The 26,559-nt window shown below is 39.0% G+C and overlaps 1 protein-coding gene across 4 annotated transcripts in view; it reads left to right on the forward strand.

Moving 5' to 3' along the window:
* The window catches only part of iqsec1b (IQ motif and Sec7 domain ArfGEF 1b), a 122,370-nt gene that overhangs the window by 44,884 nt on the left and 50,927 nt on the right, over positions 1-26,559 (forward strand). The window contains exon 1 of one of the 4 annotated variants that reach the window (XM_077547966.1): positions 11,854-12,213. The exons of the other annotated variants lie outside the window; for them this stretch is intronic. Coding sequence (XP_077404092.1) covers positions 12,095-12,213 — 119 coding nt within the window. The 5' untranslated portion in view covers positions 11,854-12,094. Of the gene's footprint in view, positions 1-11,853; positions 12,214-26,559 lie in introns of those variants that run through there. 4 annotated transcript variants of the gene reach the window in all.

Genomic DNA, 26,559 nt, shown 5'->3' on the forward strand with positions numbered 1-26,559 from the left:
TCCTCTGCGGCAAAGCCCTGGAGGTGGATGAGATACACCCGAAGAGCCTGAAGGCTTTGGATCTTGTGGGCTGTCGTGGTTGACACTCTACAACATCGCATAGACATCGGGGACACTGCCTCTGGATTGGCAGACTGGGGTGGTGGTCCCCCATTTTAAGAAGGGGGAGCGGAGGGTGTGTTCCAACTATGGAGGGACCGCACTACTCAGCCTCTCTGGTAAGGCCTATTGAGGGGTGCTGGAGAGGAGGGTCCGTCGCAAAGTCGAATCTCGGATTCAGGAGAAGCAGTGTGGTTTTTGTTCTGACTGTGGAACAATGGACCAGTTCTACACTCTCGGCAGGATCTTTAAGGGTGCATGGGAGTAAACATCAGTCACTTAAATCAAATAGAGATCACACTCTCAGTCCCATACATTTTGCTTCTGTGTAGCAAAAAGTTGAGGTCTTCACTCTTTGATTTGATAGCACTGATGTGTGAGGTGGTCACCCCTTCCTCACAGCCACAGCCGCAGACAGATAAATGTCACCATATTTTCTAGTTTTTCATCTCATAATGTGGTTGACAGATGAGAGGAAATGCAAGGAGGCGGTCAAGAAACGAGTGATTTACATGGGATGATGTGGTTGTCTCAGTCATAGCAGAATGCTAACATGCTGCTGTCTGTGCTGACATGTTTTGGCTTGACTGTTGTGCTGTGCGCAAGAACAAATGTTCTCAAACTTGAGCCATAATGAAAGTGACCTTTAACCTCTGCAACTCACTTATAAAAAATGTGTTTTAAGCGGGAAAGCAAAAAGAAACAATTGAAATAATGTGTGACCCGCTTTGGCGCAGGGTCCGTATGTCGGCAGCATTCATTTTGTGGTAGACAAGAAAATAGATAGTTTGGACAAAAATGTCGATTTTGAGATTTCTCCACAAATAGCCTCTTTGAGGTCTCTAGTTTAATTTCCCAGCAGCACACAAGTTAAATTTGTAATAGAAGTATATTGAAAATAAGCAATTATTAGAACAAGTGTATATTAGCTAACGTGTTGTTTTTAGCCAACTTTAGCTAGCAGCGCGTCTCGGAAAGCTGCCTCAAAATAACCCAAGTTCCTCTTTTAAGTGGGATGAAATAAAAATCAAATATGAGCTATGAAATACGAAACTTGAAGATGAAAAAGTATCACGATGATCCTCCAAAAAAACATCTTAAAATTTGCTTTGTCGTCAAAGGCATTTGAGTCATAACATCCATGATCACAGACCACACCAAATGGCAAAATAATCTTTCACACAATTTATTAAATTAGAAGTTTCCCACTGTGGTAATATGACCTCATTTAAACAAGAAAATACCACAAGGAGCAACAATAAAACAACCACATTTTGGCTGATGCCTCAGAAGATGAATTGTAGGCTTAATGTGATCTTTAAAGTTGAAGCTGCTTTGTTGATCTGTTGAGAGGTCAAACTTCCTAAATTTTTAAAGGGTTCAAATAACCCCCTCGTCCCATTTCTCCTTTTGTCAGGTATGTTCTCACACACCTTATTTATTGCATTGGGTGTTGCCTGTCTGAGCATAAGTTGCTTATCAGTAGCATAATTACATGTAGCAACCCATCATTTTGATGGCAATGAACACGCCTACAACATGCAGTACAACAGAGCTGGGGACATTTTGAGAACATGATGCATACATGATGTGGTCAAGAATAAAGGTACATACATTCCCAGTCTAGAAAGTGCTTTTGCTTGCCAAGGTTGAAGTTTACGTTTGTCCCTGTCACAGTCGGACAAGTGCAATATACCTTTAGTAAATTCCTCCCTCCAGCAGTAATGAAAGCCACGACGATTGTCTGGCAGCAGAGCACAGGTGTTACATTTCCACACAAAATCATGTGTGACATGAGTGTGATCCTTGAGCCTTCGCTTGTTACAAGCTCAGCCGATCCTTCGGAAACACCACGGTGCGTTCCTTTCTCTCTCTGCCTGCGTTTTGCTTTCACTTCCCGGGTAAATTAGATATAGTGAGAGATTAGTGATAGTCTGTGACTCTCGTATAGTTTATCCTTTCATCAGTTTCCTGCCCCAGTAATATCAGGCAAACAGGCCTTGGAGCGCTTCAAATCTATCTCCCTGTCTGATAGGATGCATTTGCAATTCCATAGCTCCGCATCAGGCCTCAGATCAAGACGGTGGCGAGGGGGGGTGTAGTGATTATGGGGGGGCCTGAAAGGTGATGGAGCAAGGATTTAGCTACATTTCTCCAGTAAGAAAAAAAGGACTGAAGAGTATGATGGCTTGTTCCCAGTGGCTTTAAACCACTCAAGTGAGGATTTTGGCCGTGTTTGCCGGCGAGATATTAACAAGACGCTGCCGTAGGTTTGATCCACTTGTGTGTGTGTGGGGGAGAACTGTGCAAATCTGCAATGATAGTCAGATTATGGCATAACTGGGATTAGATGGCGATAATAGACTGGGGCCTAATTTGGAAGATAGAGGCAAGCATTTATTACATCTTTGAAATAGAATAATGTTCATAATCAAATAACTCTATTATTCATCTTTGAGCCAAGATTTACATAAACTATCTAGAGAAATTACCTATTTATTGTCTTTTGGAGTGTAATTTAACAATTGGTATTTTTTGTCATTGTAAATATTGAACATGTTTACCATTTGATTGTTAGCCCCATTTATGAGCAGAATGGGGGGAAACAAATCACTCTAACACACTACACTACAATCTCTCAGAATAATCAAGGCTCCAGACTAACATTTCACTAGGAGCACAATGGCCCTTAACCTGACATTTTTGGGACGCATGCCGCAAGTCAACTTGCAATGTACATATTCCCTCCACTCATTTTCACTCTATTGTTCCAGTATATAATGGGCTTAAGTGTGGAGTAAAAGTTTGTCAGCAACGAAAAATATTCAAGAATAATGTATATATTTTAAATGAGCAAATTTACTGTTTGCATAGGTGTGAGTAGATGAAAAATTGATTTGCTCTGTCTCAAATTTTAGGTGTAAAATTCCATCATTTAGGTGCAGTCTGGAGCCGATAATCTTCAGCTAAATCTAATCACCAAGACTTTGCTGATTTAGCTCGAGAGGAAGGAAATGGATTTAAAAGTGGCTTGATTATCGGTATGTATGTTCTTGTACTGCCCTGCGATTGGCTGGCAACCAGTTCAGGGTGTACCTCGCCTATTGCCTGAAGCCAGCTTGGATAGGCTCCAGCGCCCCCCGGGACCCTTGTGAGGACAAGCGGTTAAGAAGATGGATGGATGGATGGATGTTCTTGTACTTGACACAAGCTCTCAAAAGATATGCATAAGTCTTGTGAGAGTTGCTGAAGCTTTGTGAAGTATGGCGGTGTTGTCTTTGCTTTTTGGGCAAATTTAAATATTCCACATTTTACTACCCTTAGGACAGTGGGCCTCAAACTGACTCCCAGGACCTGAAAAATTGCTATTATCGCATTCACTGCCATTGACGGTTATAGACGTCAAAAATTCATTTGATCTATTTCTATTAGTTTAGCTTTTTTTTTCCACTTTTGTTAACACAAGTATGAAAACCTAGATTTTTTTATTGTACATTTAGAACAGATATAAAATATAAAAAGTCATGCAATTAATTACGATGAAAATTTTAAATCGCCTGACGCTTCTATTTTTTAAAAATAATCTTTAATTATTTTTAAATCGCGTCAGGCGATTAATTTTTTTGTAATTAATCGCATGACTTCAATAGTTAACTCACGATTAATCATACATTTTATATCTGTTCTAAATGTACAATAAATTGTTTTTTTCTAGGTTTTCATTCTCTTATTAACAAAAGTGGATTTTTTTTTTTAACTAATAGAAATAGTTCAAATGAATTTTTGACGTCAATGGCAGTGAATGAGTTAAGGGCCAAATTGGTAGACATGTAGAGGGACTTTAAAGAGTTTCTTGCTGTTGTCATGCTCATATTTCTCACGAAGACTCTGTGCGCTGCAGTTTGCTTGTTTTGTTTCTTGAATAGATTTTCAATAATGTCTTGTGCATGTTTATGTGAAGGTGTTTAGCACAAATTGTATTTGCCTATTTGTCCACCATTCTTGGCTGCTGTTTCACTTGAATGGCCCAATCTCCCCAACCCTTCCACACCAATTCCAGAGTGGTAGTTAAGAAAGTAAAATAGTGTAAATCCACTTTCGATTATCCCTTAAGGACTGTGCTAATAAGAGGAAAGTGATGGTGTGACAGTGTCGGTGATCACTTGTAATCTGTTGAAAGTTGCGACCATTAAGTGATGACAAATGACAGCACACGCACCCACTAAAACCTTTTGAGCCAACATTTTCCAGTCTCATGGGTCAGAGTTTCTCTAAACGCTGCATGGATGTTGTTTCCAAAAAAGTTGTTGAATATTGTGGCTGTCAGAACTCGTAAATGTCTGCAAACTTGTCAGATTGTATTTTTATTTTGATCCCTGGGAGTTTCCAATCCTTTGAGAATTGAGACCAGTGGAAATATGACAACAATCCTTCATTGGTTGTTACTTGATGGAGCCAACACAAGTGCATGGTGTGAGCGTGTGAATTGGCTTGTTTTCATCGAAAAGTCTTATCTTCTGCAATCAAGCCTCAGCTTTAGGCCTGAGGGGGCCAAGATGTGGTTCTTTCTCTACGTGACAGTTAGTATCTACGAAACGGCGCTTTGTTTGGGTTGCTTTGAATGGCTCGTCTGTCTTTTCTCTCATGTTCTCCGGCTCGAGGCCAAATCTACAACAGCGGGAACCTTCGCACTGTGCCCTCTTTGCATCAAGGTTCAGACTTGCGGATTTTTTTTTGTTTTTTTACCAGGAATAACTGTACAAAGACAACAAAACGTCACATTTCAGCTCTATAAAGGTTTCCTAGCTGATTTGTTATGAACGCATATTAATTTAGTGTCGTTGCACAAGAACATTATGGACATGTATGTTGTTGTTACATATGAGTCTCATCCAAGCACGCTTTGAGTGGTCTGCCATTGAGCAGTCTGCAAACCAGGAGCTGATGAACATGATTTCCAAACAATAACACGGAGATTATCAGCTGCAGCTGTTTACTCTGCAGAGGTGATGCACTGCCACCTTGTGGAATCTCACAGCACACCACTAAACACAAATATCCCCAAATAAAAACTCGTTTCAATTTACTCCCAAATTGACTGTTTAATTGAACACAAAGCTTATGAACCTGCTGGAAAGCATGACTTGCTCTGTTATGAATAGCACAGGTGGATACACGGGTTTACTGTACCATCTGCCCTTTTATAGAGCATTTAATTGTCCTGCTTTTCTCTAGCGTAGCGAAAAAAGAAACTTGTAATTAAGAAATAATTTTAGGAAAAGGAAGTGAATTATTTATTTATTTTCCCACCCCCAGTCCTGATCTCTCCAACCCTGTGCGGGCGCAAATCTTCTGAGCGTGAGGCAGGCCCCCCTACAATGTAGCCCGGAAGAAGACCAAGCGTATGAGTCAGACTATTCCAGCAGGACTTTTGTTCACTGATTGTCATACTGCAGCGTGTCTTATCTCAGCTTAGGAAGCGGCCTGACCCCAAACAAGAGCAAACACTGTTGTCCTGTTTTGAGGTGTAAGATTGTGCGGAACTTGCTCTTTGGAGGCCAGTCTAATCTTGGTGATTTGGGGGCAAACTACATCATGGACTGGTCTGCAATCAATTACAGGGCGATGAACTGTAAACGATGCACTCAAAACCAGCTGCACCAAAATGATGTGAACCAATTATCTGCTAAGATCATTTTTTTTCCCATTATAAATGACTTTTACAGGTATTCTTGATTTTGCTCTCGACATTTAACCCATCACAGTCGTGAACTCAATCTTAAAAGACTAATTTTATATTTTTCATAGATGGAATGAAAAATTATGTATCATTGAAAATAGGTGGGATGGAAATTATTATTATTATTTTTTTAGGAATCATGATTGTCCAATACTTCCGGAAGCGTATTGCATTCACTTTTTTTGGGAGAGCTTTGGTTTTTTTTTGTGTTTTTTTTTCTGTTTTATTGAATATTTTTCCCTGTTTTTTTTGTAATTTTTTTTCTGTTTAAAAAAATATATTTTCACCTGTTTTCAGAATTTTTTTTAGGGTTTTCCCTCAGAGATTAGAGAACGAACCACAATACACTATACACATTTATTCCTTTATTGAGAGCCAGTAAGTAAACATGACCATCTTATTGCATATGTATGCGGGAAAGTGTCCGCTTCCACTATTAGCAAGTCTGCAACAAGGTACTTATTTTTCTTTTTAATAATTTTTTTTCTTTTTTCTTTTTTTGAATATTTTTTTCCGTTTTCCTGAGTAATTTTTCAGCCTGTTTTTCTGGGAAAGAAATTCAGCCTGTTTTTTGAAATATTTTTTGACAGGAAAAAAAAACAGTAAAACAAAAAAAATATTCATAAAAACAGAAAATTAAAAAAATCGTTGTTTTTTGTTTTTTTCTTCAAGTGAATGCACCTTCTCTGGAAGTTAAAGAATAGTATTATGTAAATTAAAACATACATTCAACAAATATTCATTGTAAACTGAACATTATACAGTATAACGTATTGACTGTTCCATACTTGACCTACTGTATAGAAATCTGAGGATAAACATGCAAAATGTACCGAATATATGCAACCTTTATTTGGTGTATATTTCAAAAAAGTGCTTAACAATAAATAATACTGTTACTGTAGTTGCAATAGAGAGCCCTTTAGCCCATTATTTATAAAATATAAGGAAAGTAGTAGTGGAAGGTGTGAAATTAATGATACAACGTAAACATTGAAACAAAAGAGTCAAGATTAATTCATATCTTTAAATGTTTATTGAATCGGGGATATTAAATAATTATGAAATTATTAATTGAGGCAGTCATCTACATAATAGGTTAATCATTTTGACGACTTGATTTATTTACACAGAGAAACTAAAGGGACATATGATTGTGAAATGAATTTTTTATTTCGGTAAAACATAAAAAATATTTTTCCCTCCGCTCCTTTTCATTTGAATGTTGTTTTATGTCAATGTGTTTTTTTCCCTAATGTGTAAAAAATCAGTAAAAACACACATGTTCAGCCTTTTTTTGTTTGTTGCATCTTGCAGTTGTGATTTACTTGCATTTATTTCATATTTCATCTCTGTTCTTTCTAAAATGCATTCTGCGTTTCTCTCGATTATAAACATAAGCATCACTGAACCAAGAGATATGTGTAAATAATACATTAAGTGCTATTACATTAAACCATGCCTTTTAACCTTCAATGGATGCAAAGTGCTTTTACCTTGCAGTGTTTCTCATTTGCAATGCGCATATCTAGCAATTGGAGATTGTTTTGACAGAACTGAATTGGAAGCAAAGGTCAGACCTTGACGAGACAGTTGACAAGACTGCCCTGCCCGTGTGTGGTGTGCTGCATTCAGGCTTTGTTTTTAATTTCATTTTTAAATAATAGGAATAAATGGTTAAAAAAAAATGGATGGATGGACATTCTGAAGTGGATTTGGGCATTTGACCATTAGCCAAATTAACATATTTGCAATTTACAGGTACAGGTATGTGATTCTGTCTGGTTGTATTTGTGGCAACCAATTCGTGCGTCTCCCCAAATAAGTTGTGAACTTGTATTACATCTTAATTTAATTGCCGTGTTGAGCAAAGAAATGCTATCTGAGGGTTAATGCCTACCTTGGGAAGTTGAGAAGGTGGTAGTAGCGAGTAGCAACGTCTTTAGCCAGCAAGCAACTTTCCTTTTGATTGCTGCCAACTGATGCAAACTATACTGTTGCCTTTGGTCAAGCATTTTTTTTTTGTAAATAAGCTGAATTTTTACGGTCTAGAAGTTACAGCTTCAATTAAATGTTAAAAAAATCAGTTTGGAATGAATTTGCAGTAGATGTCTGCACTCATAGAGCTGTGTGTGTTTAGCGCATATGGTATGTACAATAAGTGAGATTGAATGTATTTGATGCTGTGCTCACAGATGTGCAGCCTGACGGGCTGGCTCGTATCTTAGGTGGCTGGTGGGATCATTAAAGCAAGCATAAGGTGGCAGGGGAGCGTGAGGATGGTGCAAATGAGGCCAATGTATGTAATACATGGATGAAAAAAGGTCACGATTGCATGTCCATGTGATAAGGGGCGGAGTCACGCAGAAAATGTTGTGAGATGATGAATTTTAAGTTTAACCATGCAAGTGTGTTCTGGGTGCCTCAAGGTTTGAGCTTTTGTGAAAGGTGTTTCAGTTAAACCATGAATATATGGTTATTTGTCAATTCGAAACAGCGTCTTAGCTGGCTGCTCCTATGTGTGTGCTTCGACTGCTAACTCATCAAGATGACGTGCCCTAAGACAGCCCCTCCCCCCTATATACCGTGGCCAAATACTGTACTGTACACTACCTTGCTGGACAGCTTCTGTGACTTGCAATGTTTCATTGGCTCTACAGATGACAATACCAAAGTATCCATGTTAAGTGAAGTCAAGTCATATTTATTTATATATAAGCTACACTGACTGCTATAGATGGACATTTGGCTAAATTCACTCAAATGATTATGGGGTAAAAAACATACTGTATATTTTTATGCTAGTGAAGTATTATTTACCATTGCTTGAATGTACAGTATCTGACAAAAATGAGTACACCCTTCACATTTCTGCAGATGCAGTATTGATTTTTTTGTCACAACAGCCCGATCCCCTCCCTCCGGAAAATGGGCCGCAAGGTAGTATTCCTACATGATAATGACCCCAAACACACCTCTAAGTAGATGACTGCCTTGCTAAAGAGGCTGAGGGTAAAGTTGATGGACTGGCCAAGCATGTCTCCAGACCTGAGCCCTGTTAAACATCTCTGGCGCATCCTCAAACGGAAGGGGGAGGAGCATATGGTCTCGAATATCCGCCAGATCTGTGATGTTGTCATAGAGGAGTGGAAGAAGATTCCAGTGGCAACATGTGAAGCTCTGGTGAACAACATGCCCAAGAGAGTCAAGGCAGTGTTGGAAAATAATTTGGCCACACAAAATGTTGACACTTTGGGTATTTTCACTTAGGGGTGTGCTCGCTTTTGTTGGCAAGGGTTTGTTTAATAATGGCTGTATTTTAAGTTATTTTGAGGGGAAACATTTACACTGTTATATAAGCTGTACACTGACTACTTTTCATTGTGTCAAAGTGTTATTTCTTTAGTTTTGTCTCATGAAAAGAATGAAATATCTGCAGAAATGTGAGAGATGTACTCACTTTTGTGAGACACTGTGGCTCAACTTTACAATGTTCTTCTGTAGACTGCAAGCTAGTTGAAATTGAATTAAGAGCACCACTCTTGGCTAAAGCAAACTTAATTAACTACTGCACTATGTTTTGCTTCAATAGCTCCCAGACAAATGGACCATCAATTTCACACAATGGATAAGTCATGGCCACCACACTGATACAGCAATACCATATGAATTATGTGGTAAAGTTTCCAGGCTCATGCTCGCAACCAGAACATGCAAGTTGCTACCAGGAAGTAAAAAGTCATTTTAGGGCTCATGTGTGATATTGGATTTGTATAAAGATTTGCAATGACACTGATACTTGACATTTGAGCCTGCTCTTGAGGCCAATATGAATATCCATTTCAGAAACAACTGTGACTTTAAGTATCAAATTATAGAAAGGCCGTCTCAGCCATTTTTTTGTTTTTTGTTCACCCAACCATAAAACATTTACTAACCTTGCAGGCTTGTTGCAGTGTAACTAAAACCCGAGACAAAAGAGATAATAAAATCAGAGTGGACACAATGTGAAGCCACGTTTACACAAAGCAATAAAGATGCTTTGGCTTGGGATGATCAACCCTAATTAGTCTTAGGCAGGGGTGGACGGAGTTTTGTGCTCAAGGTCCGCATTTAAGTTTCAAACAAGCTGGGCCAGGTCGTTTATAGATAAAGTAAATAAAAGTGTGTATAGGATGTAGGTAATTATGTAAAATGGTTTATTTTAACAAAAAAAGAATTGCAGTTTTATAATCATATTATCACTATCCAATGAAATTATATTTCATTAACTAACAATGACTAATAACTGGTCCTGGTTAAAGAAGGCAGGCCATACAAATAACACCTCATACTAACCTTGGTCTAAGGCAAAACTTTATTCGAAAAGAAAAGAAATACATACATAATATTTGGTAATAATTATACATACACAACATATATTTATATGTTGTGTATATTTATATTTAGTTATGTCAGCGTTTTTGTTCTACTAGTATTCAATTTCAAAAGGGTGTAGGAAGAAGTAAAACGACTTGCATAGTCCCACCCCTTTTTCCGCCAAAATGTACCACTTAAATTCACCCTGGAACTCTGTTCAGGTTCTAGCAATGGTATCTACAGTTGAGTGTTAGTATCATGAAACATCATGCTACTGTTAGATTTTGGAGCCCATCACGGTGTGTTTTTTTTAAAAAAATAATTCCTGTAACAATTCTCAGTCAACAGAAGAATGCAGTGAATACTGTACCTCATAGTCAACTGAACAAATGAATTATACAGCTTTTTCTTGCACATAAATTCAACAGATATTAAATACATTAAACAAGTGAGTCAAAAAATACCGTTTTAGTCGAATAAACAGCAGATTTCACTAATAAAGATTTTTTTACAACATAAATTACAATTACATAAAATCTGAAGAGTGTATCATTGCAATTTGACTTGGTTCAGCAAAATGAATGAATGACAGTTTCGATGTAAAAAAAATAGCTCAGAGATGAACAGTCTTTTCTTTAATAGTGTTAGCCAAGGTGTGTGTCTGCATTGTCTGTATCAAGCAGCTATGAAATCTATGCAGACCACACATGTATGCAGATGTGTTCAGATGCGCACGCGCAGCTCATCAGAGCATGTCAGAGCTGGAGGGATCAACACTCTTCCTTGATAATTAGAAGGAACACAAGCAGTGTAATTGCGCAGCGATGATGTACGTGTACAATTAGCCACTACACAGGTTCATTAAGTAAACGGCAAAGGTCTGACAATACGCATTGTTGTCTTGGCTTCACCCCTCTACAACACTGACAGACGAAAGGGACTACGAGCCCGCCCTTGATGAAATGCATCTTTCTGAGACTGGACTGTATGTGGAAGTGTAATTTCCCCATACAAGGTTTTCTCCATAGAGATGTTTGTCTGCCTGCCAGGTTGCATCAGACACTGATGTCATAACTATGCTAACTATGATACATGCCATACGCATTTTATATTTTCTGCAAAAAATGACTAATTTACCATAGTTAGTGGCTATTACATTGCTTTTTGCCCCACAAGTTATATTTTTGTTTTGAAATCATGGGTGCTCCACAGACATCATTTACTGTATCCATGGAGCATCTTTACATCTGCTCTGACTGTTTGGACATACTTGTCTGTTTTGAATGACACTACAGAAAAGCGCATTGATTTGAGAGCCGACATGGATGTCGAAGGGAGCGCGGAGGGGGTCGTCTGCGAGGAGACGAGAAATGGGAAAAGCGAAACGAGAACAGAGAGAGGAGTGAAAATAAAATGGGATGGTGAGGAGAGAGAAGGCATGATAATGAGCCCTACCTCTGACACATCCTCCTGTTTCTATGGAGACCAAGGAACCAATCCAGTGGCCTTGAAGAGGACTGTACTACTGAGAGGATATAAGAGGGTGGAGAGGGAGGGGTGTACGCTGATGCGTGCAGAGGCAATACATCTTCCTGTAGTTCTCCTGCTTGTCTTGAAGAAGCTGCCTCCCTATGTACTGTCTCGCATCGTCCACCATGATGTAAGCTGCACTCTCATCAGGCCATGACAGTCGACAGCGCCCCCCTCCAACGCCAGCATCACTAGATCCTTACCCCCCCTAGGCAGCCTCTTGGATGCTCCTCGTTACATCACGCGCACTGCTCCCTGGCAGCCTGTGTTTGTGAGCGGACGAGTGCGAGGGAGAGTGAACGTGAGCGAGCCCCGTGTGCGCACGCCGTCCCACCGTTGAGTCCCGTTGACCAGCAAACAGGCAGGATGGACAAACCAAGCGTGTGGCGTGCCGTGGTGAGCAGCACGGATCCCCGGCGAATGAGAGACCCCGGAGCCCACCCCAGCAGACCGGGCTCCGCCATCGGATACCGGCTGTATGACATGTGAGTAGCGTATTGGTTGGTCCGCATGGCCGGACGGACGCGTCCCGCCGCCTCTCATTCATGGAGGCACCTGGCGGGTGGGTTGGGGTGGAAGCCGTCCTGTGTGTGTAGTGTCAGTGCTGAGTCACGTATGGCATGCAGACCTTGTTCTGTCCTCTCACGTTCTCTCTTAGTGCTTGGTAAACAACGTTGCCTTTGCTGGGGAGGGGCAGCGAGGTAGAACAGAAGCTTGTGGAAGTGAGAAACAAAGATTGAAGAATAAATGACACCACACATGTGGATGTAAGCATTTTGTGTCGGCATGACTGCTGTTATGAGAGTCATGCAGGCGATTGTTGTTTGAGTGTTGGGTTGCTGCGCAAAATTTGTCATTTGTGGATGGATGCTCTTTCTGGGCACAGTGGGTGCTTGCACCTTCTTTTCAATCTTTGCATGTGTATGTGTATATTTTTTATAGGGGTGCACATGAAAAAAAATGGTTCTCAAATGAGCCCCAGAGCTTATTTGGTGCTTATTTTTTTGTGGTTTGCTGCAAATTTTTTTCCCGACCCCCCAACATCATGTATGAATTTCAACACTGATAGCACATCTGGGAAATGTAGGGCCGGCGGGCAATATCCAGCCCATCCAGTCTCTGCAGCCTTCAGGAAGTCAAACTAAAATGACAAGTATGGGCTGCTATTATTTTGATGTGCATGCATGTCAGCAGTGCAAATGAACAAGAGCACCAACTTATCTTTAGTGTTGCCAATTTAAATATATTGTTGCTATATTTAGTGACGTTTCCAACATTCTAGAAACTTCTTTTTAAAAAATGAATTGCCCCGATGAAACAATCTTTCATGCACAATGGAGGTAAGAGAGTAATTTGCCCTGGTTGTGCTCATGACAGCACACAGAAAAATATAGATGAAACATAGGGACTCTGTAGACATGTTTTTGTGTGTGTGTGTGTGTGTGAATGTGGATGAAAAAGTGATTTAATGTTAATATGTGGAGATGTCATTTTGATGTGACCACTTTTTATTTTATTTATTTATGCAACGCACCATGATGCCAACTTAGAAAAACCTAGCAAGTAATGGTGATGCCTTATTAGCCTTTTATTGTGAAGTTAGCCCTAGGAAGCGAACGTTCTAGCTGATGACTGACTTAGACTTTTCAACTGGCTGGCCTGACCACAGTAACTTGGTTGCAATATTCTTAATATGCAAAAGCATTATTTTCATTATAAAACATTGCTTTTCGTTGAAAAAAAAAAGAGCATCAGAATCAGTTGTATCAGACGTGGGTCATTGCTTTGTGAACAACTACATAAGCAAATAGTCCTACAGTTTAAGAATACCAATCCTTTACCTACAATTGCAAGGAATTTAGGATTTCATCATCTATGGTCCATAATATCATCAGCGACGAGACAGAAAACAAACATTGAATGCCTGTGACCGGTGGCGCTGCATTAAAAACGTCACTAAAGGTCACGCGGGCTATGAGGCCATCTTATGTGGGCCCCGGTCCACCTGAGATGGAATGCTGCAAAATGGCCAAGTCAGCCGTGGTCTGATGAGTTCACATTTTAAAGTGTTTTTGGAACTCAAGGATGTTGTGTCCTCTGGGCAAAAGCAGAAAAGGACCACCCAGCCTGTTACAAGTGCAGAGGTCAAAAGCCAGCATCTGTGTTGGTATGGGGGTGTGCTAGGCCCCATGACATGGGTAACGTCCACATCTGTGAAGGCACCATTAACAGGGAAGGTACACACAAGTTTTGGAGCAACATATGCTGCCATCCAAGCAGCATCTTTTTCAGGGATGTCCCTTCTTATTTCAGTAAGACAATGCCAAGCCAGATTCTGCATATGTTACAACAGCATGGCTTCATAGTGGGAGCAATAGAATGGCCTGCCAGCAGTCCAGACCCGTCTCCCATTGAAAATATATTGCACATTATGAAAAGCAAAATACGACAACAGAGACCTACTGACAGGAAAATCTCCACATCCAAATATTTTGTGTTCATAATTGTGTGGTTTCAGGGATTGGGTGAGGTGTAATGCCCATATTAGCCTGATGAAAACATACTGCGACCTTATTTACCTTCAGAGACCGTGCTTCACGTGCAGTGTGCCACTTATGTCTGTGTGGACCGCCTGATTACTCAACAACCATGTACCATGGATGCAACTATTTGCAAATGTTCACACTCATACTTACCAACTTGTGCATAATGTGGAGCTAGATTACCCTTTCATGTCACAATCTACAAGCAATGGCATACAGTAGATGGGAATCAGTCATCTAAATGAAAATGAGACCTTCACGAGTCTCCACTGAGTCCGTCACAGTTAATGCCGTTTGCTGGTTTAAATCTCCCATGTTTCCAGGCATCAAGTCATGCGGACCATCTCTCAGTGATTAGACTTCAATTGCATGCTTGATTAGAAATATCATTCCACTTTTTCTTGTATTTCTACAAAGCGTGACAGAAAAAGTTTTTTCTTTCTTTCTGAAGCTGGATCCATGTTTATTATTAGCATAACTATTAAACTACTTATTTTCCACTGAAACTGTGAGCGGCTATGGCATGGGTGCAGAAGGCCGGTATATTTTGGTGCTAATAAATTTCTTTAGAACCTTCTCCAAGCATGAAAGCAAGAGGCAAGAGCCTTAAAATATTTCCCACATCATTTCAAAAGGATGGAAATAAATAAAACAAATCCTTAATAAAAATGTATTTCCAGTGTCGTCAGTCTAACCATCCAACCAGAGACAAAAAAAAAAAAGCAACCCCTTTTCATTTGTAAAATTTTTGTGTCTTTGATCAACTAGGAACTAGCTTGCGAAACAAAGTTCAGCTTGGGTGGACGTGATCTTTTCGGTCCTTTTCGGTGCTATCAACCCAACAGTTTGTGTGCATAAATACATGTCTATAGGACATTGTCACCCTTAGATGTGGAGTACCTTAAGGTTCTATCCTTGGACCACTACTATTTCTTATTTATATTATTGATTTGGCAGCGGACTCTTCTTCTTTGTTTCCTATATTATTTGCAGACGATACTAATTTATTCTTCTCACATATGTACTTATGACCAGAGCAAATGTTGACCTACATAATAACTCGAAATGGTTCATATTGAACAAATTATCCCTCAATTTGAATAAATCAAATTTTATTATATTTAAATAAAATAAAAAAAAATACCCAAAACTTAACTTCGGTCTCTCTATAGGAAATAAATAACCCAATTCCGCAAGTCTCTTCAATAAACTTTCTTGGAGTGATGATTGACGAGTGTTTAAGTTGGAAAAGGCATATTCACCTAATTATTAATAAAATATCCAAGTCTATTGGTGTTATTTGTAAATTGGGAAGTTTAATTAATCAGCATTGTCTTAAAATTCTCTATTATAGTATAATATATCTTTATCTTGTATATTGCAATACTGTATGGGGAAGTACATATCCTTCTGACCTTCAAAAACGTTTTACCCTGCAAAAGAGATTCTGCAGGATCGCTACTTATAGTAATTCTGTCGCTCATTCCACACCTCTCTTTAAACAGTTAAATCTCTTAACAATTTTTAACATAAATGAATATAGATTCTGTACTCTTATCTACACAATTCTGGTTCAGTCTACACAGATAATTTTCTTTTTTAGAGATTTTTTTCAGTTTAATAAAGACTTCATAATCTCAATACAAGATATGCAAATCAATTACATCTTCCATTGTGACGTACGGGTCTCTGTCAGTTTTCAATAAGATATAGGGGGCCCCAGATATGGAATAAATATATCCAAATATCCGCTCACTCAACGTCATTAAACAATTTCAAATAACTTCAAAATATGTTTACTAAGTGAAAGTCACCTAACCATAATGTACATTGGCCTAATAGAGTTGTGGTAATAGATACATTGTAGTAAAAAAATGTTTTATTTGAACTCTTAGAAAGTCCTTTTTTTAAATGCTCATGGTGTATTTTACATTTACTGTTTTATATTTGTTTCTGTATTGAATATGTAATCTGAATATGAAGATTGTGTATAAGGTGAGGTCTCTTTATAAACCCAAAACCTTTCCTGATCTTTCCTGCACATTTTAATGTTACAACAGTATTTTATATTGTATCTTTTTCTATATGCGAATAAACGTATAAACCCCCTATGCATTGATTGTGCTCTACCGCACCTACAGGAGTAAATGGGCGTGATCTTCAATGAATTTATGACTTTTACAAACAGGCCTGACTCGGTTGACTCTGGCAGAGGTCATTGCTCTTGTGAGTTGTTTTTGATTGGATTTGTTTCCTTCTGGGTTTGGCCCCAGCTTTAGCCCTAAGAGAGTGACATGACCAGGCAGAGTTCAGAAATGTGCAAATTGATGACTTTGTATAGTAACTCCTCCTTTTGTTAAAGGACAAGGGACATATGCTGCTAATGTGTTGGCTTCGCTTCCAGTCAAACAGACTGGGGCTTTCTGTGTCTGGCCAATATTCTTTTAATGAGGAACAGAAGCAAAAGGAGCCTGTTCTGTTCAAAATGTCATTTCATGTTCACTGGCCAGCTCCTGTGGAATTCTAATGGTCAGCCTATAACGCTAGGAGGCTAAGAGCAGAAGTCTCAAGCTTAGCTGAAGGATGTCTCTGCCTTAAAAAGTGCTTCACTAGTCCACCCTGAAGAGAGGTAGACGTTTCCTTGGGTTGAATACTTTAAAATATGATGTCCTGCAAGTGAGTATATTTGGCACTTTTGTTTCTGCTCCCATTTTGTATGAGATGAACTCAAAGATCTAAAACTTTTACCACGTACATACTATCACCATTTGTCCCAAATATTGTTTATGTATTTTGATTTAGTTACTAATATATATATATATATATATATATATATATATATATATATATATATATATATATATATATATATATGTATATATAGTTTTTTTTTGTTTATTTATTTATTTATTTATGTATTTGTTGTTAGTGAAAGTGAGCATTTCTTTTTTATAATAGAATTCCTTAATAATAAATAATAAAATCCTTAATAATAATAATAATAAGACTTTTATTTGATTGCTTTGGGGTCTCGGGACTCGGAAAAAACAAAACAACAACAACAAAACTGCACCTTTAAGAGTGGCCTTTTATTGTGGGCAGCCTAAGGCACACCTGTGCACTAATCATGGTATCTAATCAGCATCTCGATATGGCACACCTGTGAGGTGATTATCTCGGCAAAAGAGAGGTGCTCAGTATCACAGTGACTGGTTTGTGAACAATATTTGAGAGAAATGGTGATATTGTGTATGTAGTAAAAGTTTTAGATCTTTGAGTTAATCTAAAAAAAAATAGGAGCAAAAACAAAAGTGTTGCAATTATATTTTTGTTGAATGTAGAATGGATGGTGTGGCACTTGATAGAGGACCTACTTTACTTTTGCCATCTTGCCAAGTTATGAGGCCATAGTATGGCAATGATAAAGCAGACTACTACTAATACGGTAAAGTGTTTGCTCCAGGGTCTCCTCTAGAGTCGTTATATGTGTTAGACTTTTAAATCATGTTGGTAAACACAAATTGGAAAACTGGCTGAGGTGAATTCCATGACACACGATTCTGGAAAGACTCACCTGTGACCTTAGTGGGGATAAACAGTACAGAAAATGGATGTCATTATTTTTCATGTTTCCTGAAGTTAGCTGGGCTAAGCTATTGGACGTAACAGAATCTGCACACAATAAGAAGTATTAAAAATGATGGATGAAAGCCTGTTGTAATATATTGTTTTGCTGAGAACTTTGTATTCTATCATCATGCTTCTATTTAATGACGAACACACGCAACAGCATGTTGACTTGACTGTCATGGCTGTGACATTGCCGTCAAGGAGGTTTAATCTTCGTGCACTGATTACTAGCCTCAAATGAACATGATTTCTGTACTCAGTGTGCCAATTGAACACTCGTGAGCTTCATTGATATTCTAAGAGGGTGCTCATGTCATGAAGCTGCTACAACAGGAATGCCCATTTCCCATGATTGGCTAGGAGCGTCTTAATGCGGCGCTCCTGCTCAAATGACGCCAGTGCTGATGAAATAGCGAGTGCGTCACCACAGCTGACAGAACATTGTCCTTTTCGATCCCTGAGCCTTTATAAAGGCAGTCTTAGGCACAATCGCTGTGAATACGCTGCGAGTAAACCTCCACAATGCTTGCGTAAGGAGTCGTCTGCACCGCATTGCATTGCCAGCACATGAGCTGGCACAGAGCCTGCTGTCAGCACACATGGCATCAGTGCATGTGGGCAAAATGCTGCAGAGCTGGAAGCGAATCATTTGTTGGAGCACAGAGATATATTGCGTGTATGTACATCATATAACCCTTTGATCCCCCCCCCCCCCACACACACACACACACACACCTTGTCTGGCAGTTGCTCTGACAGTTTGCTGCCAAGCGTGACTAGAGCTGACATTGCTTCTGACAATGTAGTCAGTATTATTAAGCTTGTAAATCACTTCACATACAAGATATTTTGTTTATGACCTTACATTGGTGAAATGATGTCTGTGAGCAGGTGAAGTCATTCCGTTCAGTTCTGAAAATGATGTGCAACTGTTTAAATTCAAGTCATTCATGATTCATTTCAACTCACAAGATACTAATTTTGTTAATTTAACTTTCTATAGATTATTCCATCGATTACTCATGTCCCTTTGAATCTACCTTTGAATTCTAGGAAATAGTGCAATGTTAATTTAAGTTTCCAGGGTGATGTACATTGATGTTTTCACATCTGCATTAATTGCGATCTTTGTCGAGCCGACATTGGATTAATTAATCCCAATCCCAATCACTAGAATTTAACACCCCTTTTTACTATTATTACTCAGAGCTAATTTGCTTTTATTGACTTTGGGAAAATAGCAGCCATTAAACGGCCAGTATTTAACCTGGAAAGCTCAAACAGAACAAAGAAGGGAAAAAAACAAAGCCCAGTTGACTATTTTGTAAAATAAATAAGTAAATAAATTTGGGACATTTTGTGTACTGCCCATCGTATTGAGTGTTGCCATGAAGGAGTCTTTCCCAGCTAGGGCTGGACTGGCCGTTGGCCATAGCGAACAGATGCCCGGTGGGCTAGCGTCGTCTGGGGCTGACGATGTGCGATTTTTAAAAAATAATGTTTTTAAATAAAGTTTTTCCCCATGAGCCAAGCCCACAAATCAGAGACAGCAGCCCATTAAGCTCTTTACAAAATAAACAGTTCATTGGCAAAGATACACGGTAGTCAAGAGTGGCACTGGCCAGGGGTCACATCAAAATGCCATATCTTGTAGAGAATCATTTGATTCTTATAAACAATATTAATCATTTTCATTGGTTGCACACCATAATAAGCAAGCAACATGGCTGAGGGGTCATTGTTTGTTGTGTGCTCCACAATCATGATTTCTAGTGAAAGACAGATACCGATGATTAGTAAACAAGAAGACCGATAACCGATATTTCAAGCCAATAAAAGAGTAATATTAGCGTCAAATTTTTATCATTTGACCTTTCATTTTAATTTAAAACTAAAAGCGTTGTTTAAAAAATCTAACAAAAATTGCAGAGGTTCCAGAGTCATCAGCATGTTAAGCTAAATTTAATTTAAAAAATATATATAATAAAAAAATAAAATAAAATAAAATAAGTTTTTTACCTTATATAAAGGTTTCCAAAATGTCAACATAATTTCTTTATTTTATTTATTTATTTATTTTAATAAAAAGTGTAGGGAGTTCCCAGTGTCAGCATTGTTTTTCTAAAGTGAAAATTGTATTAAATATATAAATTTGTGATGCACCGAATATTCGGCCACCGAAAATTTTGGGCTGAAAATGGCTATTTTTGCCATTTTGGGCTGATAATTGGCCCGGACGATAATCGGTCTATCCCTGATGATTTCATGTAGTGGAATGATGCATACGTGTCCAGAATCTCAAATATTCATGGTACAGGCACAAACAAATCTAAAGTAAAATCACAGTTTAGAAATGTAAAGATTGAAGATATTTTTGTGTCATTGTGCATTTTAGATATTATTTGAATGAATGTACCACGAATCACAGTATGTCAAATGATGTCATGACAATCACTCTGATTGTCTATTCGCTAGTAATTGTAAATTAGTGCATGAGATACAAGCTAAGCAGTGGCAAAGAAAAAGGCATTATCTTGTAAATTCAACTCAGCAAAACGTTGCTTATTACGTGGCCTCGGTTGTGCTTGTGTTGTGGGTGTGCCGTGGGTTGGCTCTGAATATGTGTGAATTTTGTTTTATGAAACCATGACTGCGCATTGTGTGGGGAAGAATGACTTCCAGTTACAGAAGATGTAACGAACATGTGCACGTGTGTGCTGACAGCGGCATTTGTTAGGGCTAGTCAGAATGCTGGGGCTGTTTGTTTTTTGGTAGTGCCAGTCCAGCCCTGTTTGCAGGGGATCTATGGTGAGAGGTGTGGTACACCCACCTGTCAATTTTTCTGTCACATTTAGAGTAGGAGAACATGCAAAGATAAGACTTGCTACCCACATTGTGCTTCCCTGTAGTAAGCAGGTTAGAGAGGATCACAGAAGGCTCAAAAGGCTTTCTGTTAAGATGTCAAGCTAGCGTCACTCACTCTAGCAACCTGTAGTCTGTCCCCCATAATAGAGCTGACCAATATGCTTTTTTCATTATCGGTAGTATATTTAAAGCCGATATACATTTGCAGAAAGAAAAAAAGTTGGTGTCAAAATTTGTAATAATAAAATAATAATAAAAACTCCAGCACTTGACTGCTTAAATGCCTTCAAGGACATATTTATTAAACAGCTTTTGTGATTTGATGTTAAAGGTTTTTTGTTTGCCATCAGCTTTTGCACCAACTATAATGTGGCTTCTGCACACTAACTCCCAAATAACCACTAATTTGCGGGCTAGCTGTTAGCTCGCGGGTTAACCATTCACCCACACACTAACCCCGGCATAACTCTATTAGGTTAGCCCGCGAACTAACCTATTAGCCATTAATTTGCGAGCTAGTCGGTTAGCTCGCGGGCTAATAGACGCTAATAAAATACTAATAAAACCTCCAGCACTTGACTGCTTAAATGCCTTCAAGGACATATTTATTTAACAGCTTTTGTGATTTGCAATATGTTTAAGGTTTTTTGTTTTCCATCAGCTTTTGCACCAACTATAATGTGGCTTCTGCACACTAACTCCCAAATAGCCACTAATTTGTGGGCTACCTGTTAGCTCGCGGGCTAAACATTCACCCACACGCTAACCCCGGGATAACTCCCAAATAGCCGCTAAAAAAACGGCTATTAGGTTAGCCTGCAAACCTAATAACCGTTAATTTGCGAGCTAGCCAGTTAGCTCGCGGGCTAATAGCCACTAATTCTCGAGCTAACAATTAGCCCGCAAGCTAACGGTTAGCTCGTGGGCTAAAAGCCGTTAATTGCTGCTTATTGGCTGTTAGCACTGCACGAGCAACCAATCAGATAATGCTGAGGGCGGGCCAATGCTGCAGGGAGTCGACAGCCGCTGACTTAGAGCAGACGGAGGAGAAAAGCGCCCGTCGGAGCAAAAAGAACAGTTTTTAATATATCGGCCATCAAAAAAAAAAAAAAAAAGAGAGGCCGATGCCGATATTCATAAAATGCTGATTATCGGCCGGGTCGATTATCGGTCTATCCCTACCTCATACTAACGTGAATGAATAAAAAAAAAATAGCTCGGGCTTTGGCAGAGGCTTTACTCAGTCAGTGAACACAGCCTGTCGCTGACACATCAACATCTGGACATTTGCAGCATTTCCCTGACTTTCAGTCACGTTCAAAGATGATCAAGCCGGCTGGATGTGCTGCGCGTCTCAGTGAGTTAAAGTTTCCTCGGGGGACCTGCTAGTGCTGATGCATCAGAGGCTTGAAACAGACCATAATAAGGCGCCTGCCTTTGCCAACAGCAGATGCGCAGAGAAGAGCATTAGAAACAGATGCACCTCCAGAACGCTCTGTTCCTCTGGCAGAAGAAGCAAATATGTTTATCAGGACGGATGCTGTCATTTTCAGTACGACGACGCGTCACTGAGCGCGTTGATGCCTCCCACAGATTTGAACCTGTGAAGCCACACTGCGATGTGAAGAAAAAGATAGTGATGTTTCGATAAGGTTCTGTGTTAGTGGCGGTTCCTGACAGGGATCACATCACTTTCCCTCAGTTGTGTCTTTCAGCCTCAGAGTGTGAAAGGCCTTCAAACATGAAATAGTTTGCTGAGACTCCACAGCACGGTACCCACCTCAACCCAGCCTGAAGAATGTATTTTACCCTCTTTATACTGTAACTCTGCTTGATTGTGGTTTTTGATTCCATACAAAGCCTAAACCTGGAGTTATAGTCAGAATTCACCTCTGCATCCTTCTTCCACTCTCCTTTGCTATTCTGTCTTTTCTTCCCCTTCACCTGCCTTCTGCGTGGCTGCTCTCAGGCTGGCGGCTAAACAGCTGTACGCATGTGGGTGATGTGTGAGTATGTCCAATGGAGGACTACCTTCCGTGCAGGATTATCTTCTCACTGCTCCTCTTTGGAAAGGCATGAAATTGTGATTATCTGTCCTCTCGTATGTACTCGCATGCTACTCCACGCATTATCAGGCTTCGCATGCAGTGTTTTTTTTACTCCCTTAAATCGACGTGATTGATGGAAAACACACACAAAATATTTCAGATGATATTTGATTGAATCATCAAACAATACTCACATCTGCCTTTGCTTTTGTACAGTATGAATGAATGATTTTGAGTAACAGAAGTGAATGTGATAAATTAAATTGAAAAAAAGTGTAGACGGTACCCCAATTTGCCACCAGGGGGAGAACTTTCCCAAGGCATCCTTTCAGCTGTGGCAGAAGGAATCGTCACCTTCCACCTCAGTCACAATGAATGTGCTCCAATCACATTGGTTGTTGCCATTGCTTAAAGACTTCTGATTGAAACGCTACACAATCTGTGCCATCCTCACCCACACACCCTCTGACCTGTCTTGTTTTTGTTTTTAGAATGCACACACCTATAGAAGCCAACATTCTCATTATACAAGCAGGAAGAAGTCTAAGTAAAAAACAACGCTGAGCTTAATTAAGGGGGCCAGAGGGGTGGCTGGAGAGCCACCATTGGCCACGCACACCCTGCAGAGTGGGCACGCTGAATTTGGTCCTGATTACAAACAGCTACAGCTTAATTTGTAATACATTTCAAACACCTCCATTCATTTCAAATTGTTTGTATTGCAACGTACGACACACACTCACCATTGCAGTGTGGTAGCGATTAAATGGAAACATTGTATTTTGTCAGTGGATCTGAATTTTAGAGTGTAGTAATATATTTTTGTGCATTTACGAATCACCAAGGCATCAAATAGCACCGTCCACCCTCTAGCATAGTATGTTCACCATCTTCCAGGGCATAGCCTGCTAGCTAACACATAGAGGGGACAAACCCAAATACATGTTTGCTATATAGATTTTTTTTGTGTTTACTAGTTTTGGCTAAACTAGTAAGCGAAACTGTTTAAACTATGTTTATATAAATTATATACAGTATGATATGAATCTTTTGCAGGCCCAAGAATTTTGCACAGAACTCGATATATAATGTTCAGTACTGTTAAAAATGTTTAATGTTTTATGTTCAAGTGTTATAAAATTTTTCCAAATGTATTTTATCACAGGCAGTCTAATTAGCATCCTTATAAGTTTCAGAATGAACACAAATGAAAATAATTTGAATATATATATATATATATATATATATATATATATATATATATATATATATATATATATATATATATATATATTTTATTATTATTATTATTATTTTTTTTTTTTAATTTATTTTTTTTTTTTGCCAAAGTATCCTTTTAGTATCTGTGTCAAGGTACTATATGCAGATATATAGTATCAAAGTTGAAATTTTGGTATCAGAATGACACTAACTTTTGTGTAATTGTGCATGTGCGGTATTTATATTTCACTTTCACTTCACTTTCGTGCACACTGTCTTGTATCAAGGCTAGTGTTTAATTAATGTAATAGGTAGTTTAGGTATGTTGAATTAAGGACCCATTAAAATCTTGCTATGCCCTAAACATTTGCATGCTTGTGCCTCTCTACAGTGCACAACCTGAGTACTCTTTGAGATCTAGCAATGGCAAGATGAGTCTCTGCAGCTGGCCCTTTTCTACTGAAGTGTTTATGGACTGCACATCACTCGGGGAAGGTCATGGTGAGATTCTTTCGGGCAGTTTATCAGCGATTGACTGGGTCAGTCCCGGGGAGGAGTGGGGTCCCAGCGCTGCAATGCTCAATATCAGCCCATGTCAGAGTGCTGCAGTTTAATGCTGCAGTGGCATGAGACAAAAAAAGAGCCTGTCAAAAAGGTTCTTTACATAAGGTCATTTATTAGGATTGACTGCAGGGTTGAAGCCTTTTTAATTCGTCTTAACGCAATCAGGATTTTTGGGGCCGATGGACGATCAGGGAGTTTTAACCGATCGATCACCCATCTGATTCTTAACTGGAGCATTATGTCTATTTCAATAACTTGCTGTATATTTTATTTATTTTATTTACAGTGTGCAATTTGAATATGAAACATTTATTCATTAACAAACAAGCAGAACTTGAATTGTAATAGCAGCGTAGCTGTTTTCAAAACATGCAATAGAACCTTTTCAATTTGGAACCTTTGGTAGCTTTTCATTTTTCATGAATGAAGCACTTGTGGATTTATGAGTCAGACCTCTTGCATGTGGGATGCCGACATTGTACAGCAGTCTTTTACCGTATTGACAGACTTGACTTGAAATGAGACTTTGGTATATATATATATCATGAACGCAGTGACAGTGTTATAAAGCAAGGGCGTTATATTCAACAACGGTTGCATATATACCAGTATCTTGATTAGTTTCACAAGGATCATTTAAAAACTTGAAAATTGTCCGGAGCTCTGACGTTGATGTCACATATTCTACAATGCACGTTAGCACCCCCATTCCGGCAGGATAGAAACTGCTACTTTGAGTAAACGGCAAACGCCACACTTTTACAATGAAAGACACCTGTTGTGGACCAGGTGTCACAATGAGAAGAGGCAAAAAAAAAAAAAAGATTGAGTATTCTCCAGGCCACCAATAGAGGAAGCAATGCGTAGCCAATGGATCATAGCAGCCATAAAATGTGTGAAAAACAAGACAGAGGATTTTGGTCCTCCTCATCATGGTGAATAATATCTTCTGTGTAGCGATCACTTTATATCACGTGAGTCAATTACTGAATCAGTTAGTTGTGTAGATTTAGTTATTAAATGACGTGATCGCTGAACTAACAGATGCTAACATGCATGAAGCTAGCCTCCCACCACACGCAAAATGTGTGTGTGTGTGTGTGTGTGTGTGTGTGTGTGTGTGTGTTTTTTTTGGGGTGGGGGGGATTTGTGCTATCGCAAAGTTCTCATTTAACTGACCAACAGTAGCAGCATGAACACTACTTTTTACAGCATAACTGATGCCAGCGCCAAATCAGCAGATGCTAAATTGCTAACATAGCTAAAATAACACTGAAAGTCCTGCGTGAAACTACCATCTTCGATGGCATTTTGACCACACATAAAGGGGAAATAAATCCGGATTGTACAAACTTGTAAAGCCTTTGTATGATCACATTTACAAGCAGTCATAGGCAACGGTAATATCATTCAACCTGTCCATCTTGCTTGCGCATGTGTATCATGTCCTTTTCATCAAAGTGAGTGTGAATTCTCTTGGAAGTTGACGGATAAACGCCAGTATTGTCATATTTAGCCGTTAATGGAGATACTTACACTTTTTGAAATATGTGTCTGTTCGCTTCCTCTAAATGTCTTTTGGCATAATCCAAAACTCAGAAGAACCTGACAACTATACGTAGGCTTTGGCATAGTAATTGGCTTTAAAAACTGTGGTTTGTTCTAAAAATAGATCACCAGTGATGGGACACTGACTTGCTAAGAAAAACTAAAAGAAAAATGTCAAAAAAAATGTAACTTATGGTACACTGACTGCGATTGGCTGGCAACCAGTTCAGGGTGTACCCCACCTACTGCTCAAAGCCATCTGGGATAGGCTCCAGCACCCCCACGACCCTTGTGAGGACAAGCGGTTAAGAAAATGGATGGATGGTACACCGGTTCTTAATTTACCAAATATTGTATATATATATATATATATATATATATATATATATATATATATATATATATATATATA

This window comes from Vanacampus margaritifer, chromosome 1 (genome assembly GCF_051991255.1).
Source record: "Vanacampus margaritifer isolate UIUO_Vmar chromosome 1, RoL_Vmar_1.0, whole genome shotgun sequence".
Taxonomy (NCBI): domain Eukaryota; kingdom Metazoa; phylum Chordata; class Actinopteri; order Syngnathiformes; family Syngnathidae; genus Vanacampus; species Vanacampus margaritifer.